The sequence below is a fragment of the Lutra lutra genome, chromosome 7 (genome assembly GCF_902655055.1).
Source record: "Lutra lutra chromosome 7, mLutLut1.2, whole genome shotgun sequence".
Taxonomy (NCBI): domain Eukaryota; kingdom Metazoa; phylum Chordata; class Mammalia; order Carnivora; family Mustelidae; genus Lutra; species Lutra lutra.
Genome location: NC_062284.1, coordinates 70356100 through 70376718, shown reverse-complemented (window position 1 = coordinate 70376718; position 20619 = coordinate 70356100). Strand labels below are relative to the sequence as shown.

The following is a 20619-nucleotide window of genomic DNA, read 5'->3' as shown; positions in this document are numbered from 1 at the left end:
AGGGTGAGAGGGAAATACAGACTCCCCACTGAGCAGGGAGCCTGATGTGGGACTTGATCCTGGGACTCCAGGATCATGACCTGAGCCAAAGGCAGTCACTTAACCAACTGAGCCACCCAGGCAATCTTAGGTTATATTTCTAAAAAAAATTTTTTTTCTAAATTTTACTCACAATTGCCACAGGGTCATTGCTACGGGTTGCAGCCAGGCTGAACTTCTTTACGTGAGTGTTGGTTTCCAGAGCTTTTGCAAATTCCTTCAGGGTTGGAATTGGAATGTTCTAAAATGAAGAAGACACAGATAGTTGATAAACTGTTCTGGTAGTCCCAGCTACCCCAAGTCAAGGACCCACAGCTTTTAAATACCTGATGGGTTTAGATAGCTAAATCCTTTCTAAAAGACTCATTAGCCATCTTCCAGCCACCACGCCTTCCTGGCCAGTAGCACCACTTAGTGTCTAATAAGGGAATCTAACACAATAAGACATTCTAGCATCACCTTTCTGTTCACTTTAGCCAAGAAATTATGTACATACCCAACTTCCCTCCTTTTCTCTTTCATTATATTCTAGCCAGACTGACCTACTTGCCAATCTTTAAACATATCATGCTCTTTCTCTCCTCCACACCCTCAGGTATGCTTTTCCCTTCACCTGGAAATTCTATTGTCCTTTTCTTTGATTAATTCCTAGCTGAAATATCACCTCCTTTGTTTATTGACTCCCCTAGGCAAGATGAAAAAATTCCTCAGCTGCAATTCCATAACACTTGGGGGTTTACCACATCACATTGTAATTATTTATTTAGTGTTTTTCTCCTAATATAAGACTTTCAGAATAAAGACCAAATGATTCCTACTCCCTCTTCCACAGCACTCAGCACGGTCCTGACCACTGGGAGGGAGGCAACATGGGGTGCACTAGAGGGTGACATGAGTCCTGAATGCCTACAGATTAGCTCTGTGGCCATGAGCAACTTAACCCCTTTAAGTGGCACTGAAGATTAAATGAAATGCAGTAGTCTCCCCTTATCCATGGGTGCCTGCAACCACAGATAGCACTAAACAATATATGTATTTTGTTTTTTTCCTATACATACATACATAGCTATGATAGAGTTCAACTTATAAGTTAGGCACAGTAAGAGATTGACAACAGTAACCAATAATAGAGTAACTATAAAAATATATTATAATAAAAGTTATATGACTGTGGTCTCTCTCTCTCTCAAAATATAGCTATACTCACTCTTCTTCTTGTGATGTGAGATAATAAAATGCCCATGTGATGAGGTGAGGTGAGGTGAGGTGAGGTAAATGACATAAGCACCGTGATATAAGGTTAGGCTACTCCTGATCTTCTGACAGTACGTCAGGAGGATCACCTACTTCTGCACTGTGGTTGACTGAGGGTAACTGAAATCATGAAAAGCAAAACCACAGACAACAGGGAACTACTGTATTGAATTTCAAGTATCTAGCAAAGGGTATGGCACAGAGTGAGTACTCAATGTAAGCCAATTATTATTATTAAATGGCAGATGTTGGCCCAAAAAGAAGCAACAAAATAGATACAGGCAATGTTCTCTCTCTCTCTCCCTCTATCTGTCCATCTATCTATCTCACACACACCCTTCTTTCCCCTCTCTTTGAGAGTGACATGACTAATTACCAAAGAGAATAAAGCAGAAGTAACAATTGTAACTTCAGGGAATAGGCCATAAAAGGCACCGTGGCTTCCTGTTTGTTCTTTTTCTCTTTGACGGCTTGCACTGAGGGAAGCACATCGTCATGACACAAGGACACTGAGACAGCTCTATGGAGAGACCCATGCATGTGGTGAGAAAAGGAGGCCTCCTGCCAACAACCGCATGAGTGTGCCATCTTGAAAGTGGATCCTTCCACCGCAGTCAGGCCTTCAGATGATTACACCCCTGATGACAGCTTTACTAACAGCCTCACTTGAGACCCCGAGCCACAACTACCCAGCTAAGTCCAGATTCCTGACACTCAAAAACTATGTGAAATAATGTTTGTTGTTTTAAGCCTCCAGGTTTTAGAGTAATTTACTACCCAGCAGTAGGTAACCAATATTATATGTTTAACACAAATACTACGATTCTTTCCGAAGAATTCCAGAAATCACTTTTTAAAAATTCCTTCTTTGCAACAGGATATCTTGCCTCATAATTGGGGACTACAAGGGATTGGAACCACGTGTGAAAGCAGGCAATCGGTTATTGCTGTTAAATTTTCTAACTTCATGATACATCAAGTGACTGACAATAACCATAATGAAATACCTTAATGTTGTTGAGGTTGACTTCTTGCAGGCTGGGATCATTGGCTTTCATCTGCTGCAGACTCACTTCCACATTAGTAGGATTGGGCGGTTCCTCAAATATTGGCTTGACCTTCTCACCTTTGACCACATCTAACACATAAATTTTAATTATATTTTATTTTTGCTCTTTTTTTAAAACAAATTTTAATTTTAAAAAGAAAATGTAGGGGCTCTCCTGCCAAAATCAGAGATGACTTCCCCCAAAACACACTTTCCTTCCTATGCTCAGATTCCGATAATACTCTAATATCAATGATAGTACAGCTTATTCTCAACAAAGTAAGCATAGGAATGGTATGGTTCAGAGTTACAGTTTCACCTGCTGTATATGGACTACTTTCAGACTATAATAATCAAGCCACAGGATCTGAGATGCAAAAAAGAAATAGAGTCTTTTCATTTCCAAAACCATACTGTTCTTCTGGAATATTTTTTAAAAATATTTATTTGTTTACTTATTCTTTTTAAGTAGGGTCCATGCCCAACATGGGGTTCAAACTCATGACCCCAAGATCAAGAGCCAGCCAGGTGTCCCCTCTGGCCTCTTGACTATACCCACCCTTCTCAGATACCCATTTTGGAGCTTTAATTTTGACAAAGATATGGAAAGAGAAAGGGATAGAAAGGCAAAATGGAACAATTCTCAAAAGCAGTTAACAGAAAATGTTTGCAGCATATATTAAACATACACAGTGTTAATATCTCAATATACACAGAGCTCCTACAGATCAGTAGACAAGTCAATTAGAAATGAACAAATAATATGATCAGAAGAGTCTTTGCCACTCAACCAAAAATATAAAAAGTCATTAAACTGTGAAATAAAAAAATGAAATACCCTTTGAGTAGCAAAAAAAAAAAAAAAAAAAAAGTGAAAAGAGATAACATGTGCCATTGGCAGCAATGTGGAGGGAAACACATTGTCTTATGTTGTTGGTGAGAAAATAAACTGATGCAACTTTCTGGGAGAGTCATGTGGCCTCACCTATCAAAATGGAAAATGTCGGTACTCTATGACTCAACAATTATGTATTTAGAGTCTAATCTACAGAAAAAAATAGCATGGACACATAAAGACATATATTAGGGTTGTTCACTGACCTGTTGCTTGTGACAGCAAAACATGATAAACAAAATTTCACCAATGTGAAAATGGCTAAATAACTTACAGCATATCACATAATAAGGTGCTACCTATTCATTAAAAGAATATGGCAAACCTACATGTACCGATAAAAGAAGAGAACCACAGTCTGAAAAAAAGTTAATGTAAAAGGAAATACATATAAATATAACAAAATATGTACAAGATCCATACGAGGAAAACGATACAACTTTATTGAAAACAATAAAAGAGAACTAAATGGAGAGATACTGGGAGAGACTCAATATTGTCAAGATGTCAGTTCTTCTCAACTTGAGCTATAGATTTAATGCAATTGCAGTAAAAAACCCAGCAAGTTCTTTTGTATTTATCAACAAACTACTTTTAAAGTTTATATGGAGAGGCAAAAGACCCAAAACAACCAACACAATATTGAAAATGAAAAACAAAGTTAGAGGAGTGACACTACCAGACTCTAAGACTTAATATAAAGCTACAGTAATCAAGACAGTGTGGCAGTAGTGAAAGACTAGACAAATAGATCAATGGAACAGAAGAGAGAGCCGAGAAATAGAGCCACATAAATACAGTCAACTCATTTTTGATAAAGGAGCAAAGGCAACGCAATGGAGAAAAGATGGTCTTTACAACAAATGGTGCTAGCATAATGAGACAACCACATGCAAAACAAAAAAAAGAAGAAGAATCTAGACATAGACATTATACTGTTCATAAAAACTAACTCAAAATGTATCACCTAGATGTAAAATGCAAAACTATAGAACTCCTAGAATACCCAGGAGAAAATCTAGATAACCTAGGGTTTGGCAATGACTCTTCAGATACAACACCAAAGGCTTGGTCCATGAAAAGAAAGAATTGAAAAGCTGGACTTCACTAAAATTAATACAGATCTAATAAAGGATTGTTATCCAAAATAAGTTAAAACTTAACAATAGGACAACAATCTGGGTAAAAATTGGGCCAAAGACCTTAATAGACACCTGAAAAAAGAAGATATACAGATGGCAAGCAAGCATATGAAAAGATGCTCCACATAATATGTCATTGGAGAAGTGCAAATGGAAATCATGAGATACTACTACCCACTTAGAATAACCTCAATCTGGGACACTGATAAAACCGAATGCTAGCTAACGAGTGGGGCAACAGAAACCTTCATTCTTTGCTAGTGAGAATGCAAAATGTTACAACCACTATGGTAGATAGTGGTGGCTTCTTACAAAACTAAACATGCCGTTATCATTTGATCTAGCGATCATGCCCCTTCGTGTTTACCCAAAGGAGTTGAAAGCTTATATACACACAAAAAATCCACACATCGATGCTTATAGAAGCTTTATTCATAATTGCCAAGACTTGGAAGCAACCATGATGTCCTTCAGTAAGTGAATGGATAAACACATCCTTACAACAGGGTATTATGCAGTGCTAAAAAGAAATGAGCTATCAAGCCTGAAAAGGCATGGGGGAAATTTAAATGTATATTACTAAGTGAAAAAAGTCAATCTGAAAAGGCTACAAATTGTATGATTCTGACCATATGATGGTTTGGAAAAGGCAAAATTATAGAATAAGAAGGTGAGTGGTCATCAGGAGCTAGGGGGGAGAAAGATGAATAGGTGAGTAGAGGAGATTTTTAAGATGGTGAAACTACTCTGCATGATACTATAATGGTGGACACATGTCACTAGACATTTGTCCAAACCCCAAGAGTGAACCCAAATGTAAACAATGGACTTTGGGTGGTAAAGAGGTGTCAAGGTAGGTTCATCAAGTGTAACATACTGATGGGGGAAGTTGATACTGGGGGAGTCTGTGCATGAATTGGGGCAAGGAGTATATGGGAAATCTTTGTGCCTTCTGCTCAATTTTGCTGTGTTCCTAAAATTTCCCTAAAAAAATAGTCTTAAAAAGACTTAATGATATGTATATGCACAAAAGCCCAGAAGACAACGCATCAGACTTTTAATAGCCAACGTGTTCTCAGAATGTTACCCGTTGATATCCAAGTTTAAAAGGATAAACATTTTCATCTGCACATATTAAAAGCTAAAAAAAAAAAAAAAAAAAAAAGAAAAGTAACATTGCTATGGTCTGGATAAATAGCCCAGTATAAATGATGGTTTGTAAACATGCTGCTCAGACTAGAAAGTACCTGCTCAAACTCCTTCAAAGAGAATAAAATACAATTAATCTAAGAAGAGCTGTGATCTTCTGTAAGTTTTTACAGCACCTAGATCATGCTGGAGCAAAATTACCTGATTTTATTGGTCCATCCTAACCCTGGATAGGTAAGTTCCTTTGGACAGAGGCCATTTTTAATCTTTGTACCTAAGCCTAGAACCTTCCTGACACACGGTAGGTATTCAGTAGATGACTAATGAATGAGTCAGTGAGAGAACCTAATAAACTGTACACTTCTCCAGTGACTGACCCTTGGCGAACTGCCAGAATCCACTTGCGGAGTCTACAGGGTAGAAATCTGATTCAACAGGCAGCCCAGTCAATAGGCCTCCCTCTTACCAACAAACTCTTGGAGCTCCCAAGTTTCACAGACCATGGACTCCACATTAACTTACTTCTCACAGGTGCTTTGCCACCTTTAGCGCTGGTCACTTCTTCATCAAACTTTGGATTGTTGAGTAAATTGTGTACCCCGAGAACAGCTAGAAACAAAGATAATCAGTAAATGTATCATAAGCTTGGGAAGGCATATTAGGATGTCCACAATGTTAACTTGCCCCTTGAATATCAACTCTTCATATTATAAAGTAAGTCTCCAGAACTCCCTTGCCTTGCACAGTGTGTGGGACACATGTAGTGTTGAATAAGCTTACATATTTTAAAAAATCCCTTTCCAATCCTTCTCCATTGCCACTAGCAATCTTCACATGTCTTTCTGTGGCTATCCAGGGAGACTCATCTGCAGGGCAGTGGTCTAGTTATGCCTCAAGTTACTGAAAACTTGCTTAGACCTCCTAGTTAAGTAGACTCAACCTTTCTGTTTTCTTGTCTGTAAAATGTGAGTGTGGGACTGAGTCTAAGGATATTGTAGGATCTAACATTATACAGATTATAGCAAACGGCAGAAAGATCATGGGCCTCTTTCAGGGAAAGCCACCCCAATCTCTCGGTACCAACAGCAGTTGTTCTCTCCAGTTTAGAGCACTGTGGGATGGGAAAGAAAACAGATGTCAGCAGTAAAAGGTCGGATACGCATACCGAGATTTTGCAGCTCCTGTATTATGGGGAGCTTACACCAGGAGGCAGCAAAGGATGGAAGAAGAAGCACCCGGCAAGAATGTGCTGAAAGGCAACCACTGCCTTTGATAATGAAATTATACAAAAGAGACTGGCAGCCTGGAGAAGGATCCCAGAGCAGGTCATCTGTCAGCAGGAGGCAGAGGAATATCTCAGAGCTCCTCAGCTGTACTGTAATCTACACATCAGGAGAAGGGAGGCAGCCAGCAGCAGCCTAGTAAAGGGCAAATGTTTAGAGCCAGCAAGTCTAGGGTTAAGGGCGGCACTCGGGAGCAGTCAGCCAGATCTGGAATCCTGGTTCTGTCCCATAATACCTGTGTGCCTTGGGAAGTTCTAAATGCCTCTAAGCATGCCTCATCATTGGCAAGGTAGGGAAAATAATTATACTTTAAGTGTTACAAAGGGGAAATCACTTCTCATGCGTCAGACACTGTTCTGAGCACTTTACAAATTCTTGTTAAATAAATAAGAATTTGTCACTATGTATCTGGCACTGCCTAGAGAGGAGACACACTATTTAATAAACATAGGCCATGGATCATCCAAATATATCTTGCTTTGGCCCTATACTCACTAAGCAACTTCTAATTATAATTTGGCTCCCACTGCCAACTTTTAACTTTTGTTTCATCCGTTCCCTGTGAATCTGGGTAGTAGATTAGCCTCAAACCGACAGCTCCTATGTGCACTGACAAGATGGACTCTCTAGACCCTCAGAATTGTGACCATGCTGAGCTCCAGCTGCTGTAGTAAGGGCTGTCTTGGAAGTCAGCTGCTGCTCCCTTGGTGACTGTCTTTCTGCTCTCTACCAGCCAGAACAACATGCACAGGGTACTGGCACTCTTTCTTACCTAAACCTCACTGGCTGTCAGCCCATTCACTCATGGGGTTGCTCTCAACCTTCCAGAAAGATCCACCCTAGAGAAGATGCTGTCACCCACCCCCCAGGTGGGCTTTCTCCCGAGTTTTAAGGGAGTATCTGATGAGGGAATGAGGGTAAGCAGAGAGGAACAAGACAGTTTTCTATCTGGAGTAGTCCCCTGGTTTTATTGTATGAATTTCAGAATCTAGACTCTTCTAGATGACTGGTATTTTTCTCCTTCTCCTTTCTTAAGCATTTCCTGGGAATTCAAGCCCAGCCCTGCATTCTCCCTTTGGGGAATTCTAGTAGAAACCATAAGACAACCCTTGAGAGGAGCAGTAACCATGACAGGATCTCTCCACAGCAACCAAAGGGCTCAGAAGAAAGGTCACTGCAAAATGCCTTCTTAACTGTGTGATGCAGGTGCTTCAATTCCTGCAATGATTTCTTTTTTTCTTTCTTTCTTTTTTTGATTTTATTTATTTATTTGACAGAGAGAGGCACACAACAAGAGAGGGAACACAAGCAGGGGGAGTGGGAAAGGGAGAAGCAGGTTTCCCACTGAGCAGGGAGCCCGATTAGGGCTCGATCGATCCCAGGCCCTGGGCTCATGACCTGAGCCGAAGGCAGACACTTAATGACTGAGCCACCCAGGCGCCCCATCCTGCGGTGATTTCTGAGAGAGGTTCTAATATGTGAACTTGTATTGACCACTGACGTCATCACAGTAGGAATGAAGATGTAGCTGAGATAGTAGGCATGCTATTAGAATAAAGCATAGCTGGTTCTCCTGGGAGGGAGGATGGATTATTATTACAAATGTCTTTCTGTGGAATAAAGATGTGAGGATTCTTGCTAAGGCTCATGGATTGTTTTTTATTTATTTATTTTTTTAAAGGTTTTTTTCTTGGGGCACCTGGGTGGCTCAGTGGGTTAAAGCCTCTGCTTTTGGCTCAGGTCATGATCCCAGGGTCCTCTCAGCTCAGCAGGAAGCCTGCTTTCCCAATCCCCCTGCCCCGCCTGCCTCTCTGCCTACTTGTAATCTCTGTCTGTCAAATAAATAAATAAAATCTTGAAAGGGGGGGGTTCCTTTCTTTCTTTTTTTTTTTTTTAGAGAAAGCACAAGTGGGAGGGGTAGAGGGAGATGGAGAGAGAATCTCAAGCAGACTCCACACTGAGGATAGAGCCCAACTCAAGGCTTGATCCCACAACCCTGAGATCAGGACCTGAGCCGGAATCTAGAGTCGGGCACTTGACCAACTGTGCCACCCAGGCCCAACTATGGGCTATTTTTAAAGCACCTTAACCTCTAGTGACCTAATGACCCTAATAATCTAAATTTACATCCCACTTGGAAAAAAAAATCCCATGAATGCATAAATATGCTGGTAGATGCATGGGATCTTTCTCCAACGATATAGTAGAAAATAGGAGAGGACTTAATTAGGGTGAGAAACTTACTTTCATGACATATTTTTTTGTCGTTGTTGCTATGTTCCAGTAAAAGTTTATTTACAAGCCCAGGAGGCAGGTCGCGGTTTGCAGACCCCTAATCTAGTGCCATCTTGTCTACCCATTCTTTGTCTACCACGTCTAGCGCCATCTTGTCTATCCATTCTTTTATACCATGTGTGTTTTGTCTCTCTGCATGTGTAACCAATTCAAATAATAACACCAATTATTATTTTGTTGCTACTGTTTAGAAAGCTAGACAAAGATGAGCAGATCGGGCTGAATGTGGCTTTCATTACTGCGTGGGTGTAATGGTAAATAACTCCTGCTCTGTGGTTAGGCTAACAGCCCTCTTCGTGGCAATCAAAATGGAACAGCGACTGTGGGGAAGAGCAGGAACTTCACGGATGCTCCTTGATGGTAAAATGTGATAAAATGCCAAATGTGAAAGCTTCTTAGAGGAAGGGCTATTATTTCATTGTTTAAGTTTGCAACACTCTTTTAGATTCCTTTTTTTTGGTTTCTCTAACTCTTGAATTTCATAGGAAGGGTATTATTAGGGCATTTTATAGCTGAAATAGGATTTTACATTTTACAGCTGAGATACAGCAAAGTAAGATTTGCTTAGAGAGGTGAAGTCACTTCCGTCAAGTCTGATGGCTACATACAAGCTGAAGTCACCTGGTATTGCAATATTGATGAGTAGTTATCCAAAAGCTCAGAGGCTGCTGCCAGTGTGTGCCTGAAGGTCCAGAGCCAGACAGAAAAGTGTCCCAGAGCTGAGGACTAACCTGCAAGATCATAGAGTTCGGTGTCGGAGGCACTGGCCAAAGCTTCTTCCAGTTCTGGGTCAAGGGTCACTTTTTCTTCTTTACGAGTTTCTATGGGCTTTTCTTTGGGGATGAAGACTCTCCCTTTAAATCAGAAGGAAAACAAAAACCACACTGTGCTGCTGACCAAGGCAGGGTAAAAGGACTGACCAGACAATGCAGTTCTGAGAGCCACTGAGAGCCAAACCTTAAGCCCATTGCGCACGCAACTGGGATTCCTTCATTGCTGGGATAATGTCAGTATCATTAATCCACCATTAGAGGGAGGGAACGTCAGAGGAGGAATCCTGCATTCTGCAACATAGAGATGTGAGGAGACATGGTCCTTAAACGTAGAAGGAAACGGTGGTTTCTACCTCTCTACTATGGATTGCCAGCATTGCGCTTAGACCTGGGCAAGAGAGGTCCTGCCATGGGCCCCATGCTTTATAGGGCCCACTGTGGTCCTCTTCTCCTGCAATCTCCCTGGTCCCTGCCCCCTGGTCATGGGGCCAAAGGGATATTCCCACCGAGAATCCCACCTGCTAGGCTCCGCTCCAGGCATCTGGGACCTTGGAATTCCCTGCTCAAAGACCCCTGAACTTGCTTCCAGGGCCTGTATGCATCCCTTCCCCATGTCCATCCACCCAAAGGCATGTCACATTGCTGGAGTGGGCACCCCTAGGCCAAGGGGGTGTTATTTGTGGGTGAGATGAATGCAGCTTCAATCTGTAGGCTGTGTGCCAAATATGTGTGAGGCTCTAGCAGTATAGGACAGATCCATATGCTTGCATGGAACTTTTGGAAGCCCAAGAATCCTGGGCTTCTAGGTGTATGTGTAACAGGACAGAACATATTTTAACAGTTTACTAGTTTTTAAACATTTATTAAAAATGGTACATGGGCTTCTATTTGTATTCTTCCCTTGGATCCTGCAAATACTGGAGGCAGAGTCAGCCACACAGCCCCAGGGGTTCCTGAGGGACAAACCAGAGCTCTCTTTTGAGTTTTTCAATATCATATTGAATTGATATTTATTTCAGGACATGCCATGTCAAAATAAAACAGAAGAGTCAACCCTTGCCTTTAACAATAATATTGTATTATATAAAAGCACTTTACAACTCCATCCCATCTTTTAGTATAAGTTACTGGTATGTGGGCTAATGATTATCTGAAAGCATTTCTCTATTCAGACCCATAATCCAAGTGCTCTCTGAATATTATAAGGTGACAATAAGTGGGAATTGGAGAAGAGGAAAGAGAGGGGAATAAGGTTCTCCCAGTTAAGAATTTTGTTGCAATGAGGGGATGAAGAAGTATGAATTTTGTTGTCTTTTCATCCTTATACTGTGTTAAGTAATGCTTACAACGTAAATTCAGCAGGCTTTTCCTGAGCTGTAACTCAGAAATTTTCTTCCTGCAAACAATGTATTTACAAATGTGTTTATTAACTTACACAGCTAGACTGAGATTGTAGACCACTAGGATGCTCTATCTGGGGTCACTTGGAGTAGCGTAGTGACCCGGGGATACAGCTACTCTCCAGACATACCAAAGGAAGTAAAATATAAAAGGAGAACTCAGGATTGACGTGTTTAGAAGTTGTAGAGGTCTGTGAACAGCAAGGTACAATGTGCTTCCCACATGGGGATACTTTGCCTTCACCTCCCACTTCGTCCTTGCAGTCAGATTCCATTTGTCTTGCCCCTGCCTCACTTCTGAATATGCTGACATCTATGCCCTACCTCCTCAGCCCCAACCTCTGAAGATCACATCGCTGGGAGGATGGCATATTACCTGCTCCTAACTTTCAGCCAGTGCAACGTACCCACATCCCATGCGCGCAATGACTCATAAGGGGAAAACCTAGGACATCCCAGAGTTGCCATAGCAATACTCCAAACCTGCTTACACTCTTTCCCAATTCCTGCCAGCTTTTCACTCTTCATTTCTTTTCTGGAGCTGCTCTTCTTGGCATGATCTTTGAAATTGGTCTCCTCCAATTTGATCTTTGGAGTTCCCTATAGACTCACCCTTCCACTGACTTCTCTTTGTCATCTTGGGTAGAACACAGAGCTGGCTCCCAGTTCAGCCAATGGAGACCAACACTCTTTCCAGATCTCTCTGGCTGGCCAGCCCTCCCCACTCCCACTGGAAAGGTAAAAGTCAAACCCAAAGTCAGTAACTCTCCTTCATAAATCCTCTCCAACTGCTGTCCCTGGTTGCAGGGGCTGCTGACTTCTTAATAGCTGACCAGATCTTCAAATGGCTAGACATGAAATCAGGGACCAGGCAGCACTGGGCACCCTAGGGAAATACCACTGCTTGTGGTCAGACTGGGGTATCCTGGCCACAATGTCTCCTCCACTGACCATCACCCTGCTTCCTGCCTCCCCATCATGTAAATTGCCACCTTTCCCAGAAAGAAAGAAAATACACTGGAGCTTAATGAAAAATATAAGGAGAATGGCCAGAAGATAGAAAATGGAAAAGAAAATAACCAATCAATAACATTTCAGACACTGGGGTTTATCCCAGACTTCTTTTTCAGAATATCTGCAACCTGAAGCATTTTTTTTGTGGCTCCAGTGACCTTGGTTCCAGAGTTACTGAGATGTCTACATTCCACCTTCCCATGAGTGTTCAGGATTACCCTCAACACCATGTGCACTGGGGACCCACAGCTTTTGAACTTTAGGACAACTGCTGCTGCACATCATTCCTGGGGGGTGGGGGTGGCAGCGGGCAACCAAACAAGTTCTAAGTGCATAAAGCTACTGCAGAGAGTAAAACGTGGCCCAGGTACCTGAGGGCTTAGCGCATACGGTGTTCAGAGCTGAGGTTGCATACCCCTCCCGTGAGACCTTTACTGTGGCTTCCACTGCCTCCAGATCACCCACTGGTCCTTCTGGTGGCGGGGGGCGGGGTGTCTGCATGTTCTACTCTATTCCCTCTGCTCTGTTTGGAAAACTTGCTTTCTGAGCATTTTGCCCAACAGTGTTGATTTCCAACTTTCTCCTAAGCTACTCTGGGCAACTGTATACCCCTTTCGTCTCCCCATTTACTACTCAGAGTGCCCCTTTTTTTCCCTGTGGATCACCTGCAGATTAATCTGGATCAAGAGATAATTTACTGGGGCGCCTGAGTGGCTCAGTGGGTTAAGCTGCTGCCTTCGGCTCAGGTCATGATCTCAGGGTCCTGGGATCAAGTCCCGCATCGGGCTCTCTGCTCAGCAGGGAGCCTGCTTCCCTCCCTCTCTCTCTGCCTGCCTCTTTGTCTACTTGTGATCTCTCTCTGTCAAATAAATAAATAAAATCTTAAAAAAAATTTGATAAGATTCTCATTTTAAAAAAAAAAAAGAGATAATTTACTGTGACTGTTCTTCAGACCTTGACTCTGAGAAGAAGAAACAAAGCTTTCCCCTTATTATTGTCACTACCCTAATACTGGATGTTTGTTGGGATTTTATTGAAGATTTGACATTGTAACTTTTCTTTCACAATGAACTCAGTCCAATAGCAGCTACACTGCCATAGAGACAGCTCCGTATTTCTATGGTAATCCTTAGTTATCTGCCCAATATTTCACTGTCCAACATCACTTTCTTAATAAATTGACACGATCAGTGATGCACGATCCATCAAATGAGCACAATTCAGAGGAGAGCCAGATGTTGCATAACAGAAGGCAGGAGCGCCCGGACTCACGCCAGCTGAGGAAGCATGCTCCTGCTGCCCAAGGTCGCTTCATACGCTCCCAGGTAGTGGCCATTCGAACCTGTATTTCTCAAGAGCCTCCCCTGGGCCAGTGTCTATGCTGGGGGGCAAGAGAGACACAATCCCACAGTGGAGACCTCATCTAAGGTGGGAAACGCACAAAACCCAAAGTAAATAAACCAAACAATGAACGTAGCGCCAGGAAAGCAATCCACGAGTGTCATGGCAGAGAGAAGGGATCTATTTTAGACAGAAGGGTCAGGAAAAGAAAGCCCGAAGCCCTGGTGTTTAAGCTCAGACTTACAGAATGTGAAAACTGGGGTCGTGGGTTGGAGGCAAGAGATCATGAGGAGACCCCGGGGTGGGAAAAGAGCTGGGCAGTTTTGGGGAACTAAATGCAGACAGAGGGGCTGAGGCTTGGCAGGGGAAGGGGAAGGTGATCAGAGAAGTGGGTAAGGCGAGCTCTCCCTGGGCGCTGAGGACCACAGTGAGGCTTTGAGGTTTCAAGTAGGGCAGTGACATGATCTGATTTGCATTTTGAAAAGACTGTCATTGCCATGAGGTGACATGGCATGATTCCGTTAGGATCTGCGAGCCCAAGTTCCTCTCTGTAGCTGAGGAAACCACACAGGCTCTTGGTAACTACTTTTTGTCCCAAAGGGAGCCCGGGGTTGGGAGCTAAGGCGGACTGTTTTCCCTGTCTTGGTTCTGAGCTCAGTCGCGGCATGGAGGAACATCCCTTTGCTCCTCGGAGCCTCTCCAGGACAATCACAGAGCTTCTCTCACTAGACCAGAAACTCCCTGAGGGCAAGACAGGAACCTATGCACTGTGGTGCCAACACCTGGCACATGGCTCTGCACAGAGCAGGTGCTTGGTAAATGCTGGGTGAGGGAATGCTTGACTGCATTGGTCTCTAAGAGTAGCATCTTAGGTTAGGGGTCTGGTGCCACAGCTATCCTAGACATGGAACAGAAAGGCCTGGAGCGGATATCTGCAACTGGTAAAGGCTCAGGCTAAGAGCAACGCACCAATGCCTACCGGACCTTCTCTCAGGCACAATACCTCACACTGCTAGAGCTTTTGCTTTGGGGCTTCAGATATTTTCATAGAACTAATTTGAGTACCTTGAGCATTAATTTAATTAGCTTCTATATTCTCATATTATTCTTACAGAATTTTTTTGGTAACTAATAAACCTTATTTTTTCAGAGCAGTTTTAGGTGTGTAGAGGATTGTATAAAGAGTTGCCATATACTCCTTGTCCCATGCTTACAAACCCTCCCCCAATGACATCCTGCAGCAGAGCGCGACATTTGTCACAACTGATGAAACCTACGCTGCCATCGTTATTATCCAAAGTCCATAGTTTATGTCAGGGTCCACTCTTGGGTAGTGCACAATCTATAGGTCTGGACAAAAGTATACTGATGTGTCTCTACCAGCCATGATTCTTTTTACTAATGAATCCAGTTCTTGGCTTCTTTCCCACTTCTAGGTCAGTTCACTTGCTGGAGCCACCGTGACAAGACATGAGGAGTACCTTAGTCCCGGGATGTGGTGCCTGGAGTCCTTACCTTTCTTTTCTCCGGTGAAGGGCACAAAGTCTTCCCTGTCCTTCTGTTCCAAAGCCTCCTTCTCCAGGTACATGAGGAGGTGCTCACGGTCAAATGGGCCGGTGGCTGCTTTCTGGGTCTGGTCTTTCTGTCGGAATCCAGCTGGTAGCAGTGCACTCTAACGAAACAGAGATGTGAGCAGGAAGGACGGTGTTCGTTCTACTGACACTCTGGGACTTGGCCCCCACCCCTGGCCCTGCTGTCTATGGGGGAGGCAGGGAGAAGGACACCTCTGCAGAGATGCAGGTGGGCACTGAGGGCTGGGGACTCTGGCACGTGCCCGAGGCCCTACCTGCTCTAACCTCCTGTGCTGAGAGGGAGCCCCTGCCATGCACACAGGCAGAATACAGCCGGCCAGAGCCATCTCTGGGTCTTCAGAGCTGCATTCTAGAATGTGGTAGCAAAAGGCCAGGTACCCTCCATGGCCTCCTTCCTCGTAGATCACACTTGGGTTTGGCCAGATCTCTATCCAAGGTTCTCCCAAGCAGGCATACAGACACTAACAAGGAGCCAACATGGCTATACTCTCTTATTTCTAGCCTCTTTCCAGGGAAATCACCCTGCACATAAGCAAGTATTAGGGTAGATGCTGACACCTGCTTGACTGAGCTGGACGATTCCTTCCTTAATGTTCAAACATAAAAACTTTTTTTAAGACTGTGTTTGGGTTATTTATTTATTTTTAATCTATTTTTTAAATTTAAAAATTATGTATACATATTCTTTGGTTCAAGGGTACAGGTCTGTGATTTGTCAGTCTTCTATAATACTCGGTGCTCATTACAACACATACACTCCCCAATGTCTATCAAAGATAAAAACATTTTTAAAAGTAAATAAAATACCCAAAGTGTCTGGCATATCAGCACATTGTATATATAATTTTTAGTGATATTTTTCTTTATAGTAAAATCACTACTTTGGATACCTCTGATTCTAATTTTAAGAAAATACCATCAGGACTGAAGAAAGTGCTTGCGAAACAAACACTCTAACAAGCTACTTTGTTTTTCAAGAGCTCATAAAAATATTAGAATCTCCACTTAAATTCACATGATATTGTTGTTATAATTCAAACATCTCCATTGTTGTGAGATCACCAAAGATTTCTAGTTGTTTATGCATTTTAAAAAAATGAAGTATAAAAAAGATCTACTTAGGGGGTTAAAGACCTGGTTTAAATAGCATCTCTGACGTTTACTAGTATGAGCTCTTCTGTAAATTACTTCTTCACATCTGTTCCCCTCATTTATGAAATGGGAGTAATATAATTTACCCCTAGGGATTCTGTGCCCAGTAGGGTATAAGACCTCAAAGAAGAAATTTGGTAAGATTTGTCCTCTTTTCCTCTTTCCTTTCTTCTTCCCTAAGTCAAAGTAGTCCTTTCTCAAGCAATGGAAAATATGTTTTACCATTTACATTAAATTGGTTTTTGAGAAATTTGCCATATCATATTGTAGACGTGGCTACTGAGTTTCTTTATGAATCTGTCAGAGTAAGTGATCAAGAACCAATCAGGGAAAGAACATGGAATTTGTATTTGGAGCTAAGGGATTTCTGCACTATTGTTTAAGGACCAAGCCACACCATTTATCCCCTACTACCACTGACCACGATGTTTCTGTTGCAGCTCACGAACCTTGGGATCCAGGTCATCAAGAACATTTTCCAACTGTTTCAGTTCCTCTTCTGAGAGTTTGCCAAGAAGCTCATCTTCATCAATGTTCTTGTATTTCTCCAGCTCTTTTTGAAAAGGGAGTGCCATGGCTTCTTATAAGTCCTTCTCATGGGTTGCGGACATTTAAACAGGCCAGCCTCCTGAGACTTCAGAATACTACCAATCAGAAAGAAACACCATGATCGTACTCTGCAAACAGGACTTAGTCACAGGAGACAAAGCCTGTGCTATCTGCCAATGGAGTCTTTATTGGACAAAGGATTCCACAAAACGGTCACACCACCTCCATTTGCAGAGCAACCTGACAGCTTAGAATGGGTTTCCATGTGTACTCTTTCACTTACTTAGATCTTTACAAACACCCCAGAAAGGAAGTCTGGACAGATACTGCTATCCCATCTGACAGGCAAAGATTCTGAGGCAAAGGTGGCTAAGTGCCTTGCTCGAGGCTCCAGAGCTGCCATGTGCCAGACCCCCTGGTTCCCAGCGTGCAGGGTGCCTTTCTGCCACACTACTCTGCCTCCTCCGCTTTCCATAGAAAACAGAGAAAAAACAATGAGCTAATTGTAAGGCCTTTGTAAGAAGCATACTTGTGTCTTTTCAGGGAGAGAGTGATGTGAAGAATATAAAATGGGGCTCATTCAGGAAAGAGAGTGTGGAACGTCCATGTGAGAAAGCATTGTCCAGTAACTCCCTGCAATTAATCTCAGTAAGATCCTAACATCCTGACTGCATAGTCTCTCCACACTTCTCTCTTTTTGTTCTTCCCCCGTCTCCTGTTCTCTTTCTAGTCCTGTGTTTTTTTGTGTCCTTAATCACGCTGCCTAGTTCGTTAAACCTCTAGTCTGCTCTCCTTTCAACCCCTTCTTTTATCCTACCTCACTGCTAAACTTCCATTCAGAATGTAATTCTTACTCAATCCCATCTTTCTTGCAAAGGATTTTCCATCTCTCCTCTAGAAGGATAATATTGCATTTAGGAAATAGCAAGGCACTTAGCTGATTGTGTTTCTCCCTAGGCAATATTAAACTCAATCAGATCTTTCAAGACAATTAGTATTTGCTGTGCACCTACTGTTTGCCAGGCACACACCTAGAAAGCAGAAACCTAAAGATGAACAAGACGCAACCCCTTCTTCAAGAAGATCACAGCTCAGTGAGACACACAAATAGAGATAATGCCATTTGATAAGTGCTACAATAGAAGTAAAGCATAAAATAGGTCTAAAAACACATGAAGTAATCATTGGGTAAAGTGGGGGAGGGGGGTTAAGGGAGAACTGTGAAAAAGAAGTTGCCTTTGAGCCTTGAAGGAAGAGACCATAGTGGGGATGTGGGTGGGGAAGGGTTATTCCAGAAGAAAGGAACAGCATAAACAAAGGCACAAAGATAAGAAAGGTGGATGGTGGTGTGTTGGTGAATGGTTGGTGTGCTACAGGGAGAGGAAAGAACTAAAGTCAAGAAAGGGACATTTGTGAAGGGCCTTCCTTGTAATCCCTGCCAAGGAACCTGGGCTCTGTCCTGTTGGAAATGGGAGCCACTATAGATGGTTAAAACAGAGGAATCATCTGAGAAGCCAGTTTTTTACATAAAGTAATTCAAAAGGTAAGAATAAAGAATGGGTTGGCATAGGAAGAGATCAGTTGAAGGTGAGCCACTGAACAGTTATTAGAATGTTGCTTCCTTCTCTAATTCAACTGCTCACCACATTCAAGTTTGTGGTTTTCTGTTTAGATATCTTTTCTATGTACAACGTAACTGTCTTTTCTACTAGCCAACCTTCTTTTAATCTTCCGTTGCTATAGTACAGTAAAATGAACAAATAAACAGAACCCTCCCCCAAAAACCATCCCACTAAAGTCAGAGACCAATTAGATCATGGGTACTCTGTTTTGGTCCCAGTTACCACTGATTTATCATGTGACACTGGGCACAGACCGAATCTTGCCACGGCCCTTAACCCTCGAAATGAACTGGCCTGAACCAATCCTTCTTAATGACTTCGACGTTTATACAGTTTCCCCACAGTAACATTCTGAAATTCAGATGTGTTTTACAATTGATGATCCTACAATTACGTGTGGGCCCCCCAAGCAGTCAAGATGTCCCTGACATTGCTATGCATGCGTAATAGCAAAAGCACCAGCTTCAAACTAGAAGAATGGGTGTCAGGGATTCGGAAACAAAACAAACAAAAACAAAAGTCCCAGGGATTGTAAAAATAGTGGACTGATCTTTGAAACCTAAAGGGGAGGGAGTGAGAAGGTGGCAACTCAGGGATGTTAGCAATGCTCCCAAAGGAAGATGCAGTTAATCTAGTGCCACATAATTACAGAGTGGGCTTAAAAGCCCAGCATTAATGGCTTTTAGCTCTTTCACAGGTTTTTTTTAAAAAAATGACCACTCTTGATGGTGCAGCAGCGATACTGGATGGAAAAAAAGGACATTCGTTATTGTGAATCAAAAAGTGATACAAAAAGTTACACTCTAAACGTAAAGAACTTTTAAGAATATTAACCAATTCATTTCAATTGTATCTTCCTTTTCTATGCCTGGTGTGATCTATAATTAAAAAAATCTATTCATAGAAGCTTTATTTCAAATAGCCAAAAACTATAAGTAAACTGAATGATCATTGGTGGGTGAATGGATTAAAAAATCATGGTATATCCACATAACGGAAACTACTGGGAAGTAAAAAGGAATAAACTACTGAAACACGCATCGACATGGATGAACATCAAAATAATTACACTAATGAAAGAAACCAGACCCAAAAGAATGCATCGGGTATGACTCCATGTATCTAAAATGCTAGAGACTGTAATTTATATGACAGAAAACAAAGTCGTAGTTGCTTGGGGATGGAAGAGAGAGAGGTAGGGAGGGGCAAAGGGAGGGATCATGAAGGGACATAAGAAAATTTTGAGTTTTACATATGTTTATTCACTACCTTGATTGTGGTGGTTTCACAGGTGCATGCATACCTTTATACTTAGCAAACTCTACACTTTACATATATGCAATTTGTTGTATTTAAGTTAAAAGATTTCAAAAAAGTCTCTGTAACTCTAAAACTGTTCTTTCAATAAAGTGAAAATTATATATATATATATATATTTTAAAAGATTTATTTATTTACTTATTTACATGGCACAGAGAGAGACAGCAAAAGAGGGAACACAAACAGGGAGAGTGGGAGAGGGAGAAGCAGGCTTCCCGCCAAGCAGCGAGCCTCACCTGGGGCTTGATTCCAGGACCCTGGGATCATGACCTGAGCCAAAGGCAGACGCTTAACGACTGAGCCGCTAAGTGCCCCGAAAATTATGTTTTTAAGGAAGCATGTATCATATTTTATCTGGCAGCATTTTTTCCTTAGTGGTACATAAGTTGGTGATATCTTAGGCCTGGTAAAATTCTATTTGTACTTCTAGTCCAGGATTCTAAAGCTATCCTCCTAACTTCACATTTTTCTATGAAACTGACTTGCTCTCCTGATTTTCTAGATCCTATCATTAATCTACCAGTCACTCACTTTAAAAACTTGGACCACCCTTCGATTCTCCCCCCTCTTTCCATGGCCACCTAGTTAGCATTTCCTGCAGATTCTGACTGCACAGAACCTTTCACACCACCCCTCTTCCTGTCACTCTTGTTTTGCACCTCTGTCCTTTGGGTCTGGAGTACTCTAACAGCATTTTGAATGGCTTCTGTTCTTCCTTCTGAGCCACCAGAACACCACAATCGGGTCATCT

The 20619-nt window shown here is 42.2% G+C and overlaps 1 protein-coding gene across 3 annotated transcripts in view; it reads right to left on the bottom strand.

Moving 5' to 3' along the window:
* The window catches only part of TMOD2 (tropomodulin 2), a 65750-nt gene that overhangs the window by 18340 nt on the left and 26791 nt on the right, over nucleotides 1–20619 (bottom strand). For 2 of the 3 annotated variants that reach the window (XM_047737781.1, XM_047737782.1), the window contains 6 exons: nucleotides 16827–17021; nucleotides 15149–15305; nucleotides 9837–9959; nucleotides 6050–6136; nucleotides 2301–2431; nucleotides 173–280 (listed from right to left, as the gene is read on the bottom strand). In XM_047737781.1, coding sequence (XP_047593737.1) covers nucleotides 173–280; nucleotides 2301–2431; nucleotides 6050–6136; nucleotides 9837–9959; nucleotides 15149–15305; nucleotides 16827–16952 — 732 coding nt within the window. In that variant the 5' untranslated portion in view covers nucleotides 16953–17021. The remainder of the gene's footprint in view (nucleotides 1–172; nucleotides 281–2300; nucleotides 2432–6049; nucleotides 6137–9836; nucleotides 9960–15148; nucleotides 15306–16826; nucleotides 17022–20619) is intronic. The other variant, XM_047737783.1, reaches the window with a different exon arrangement.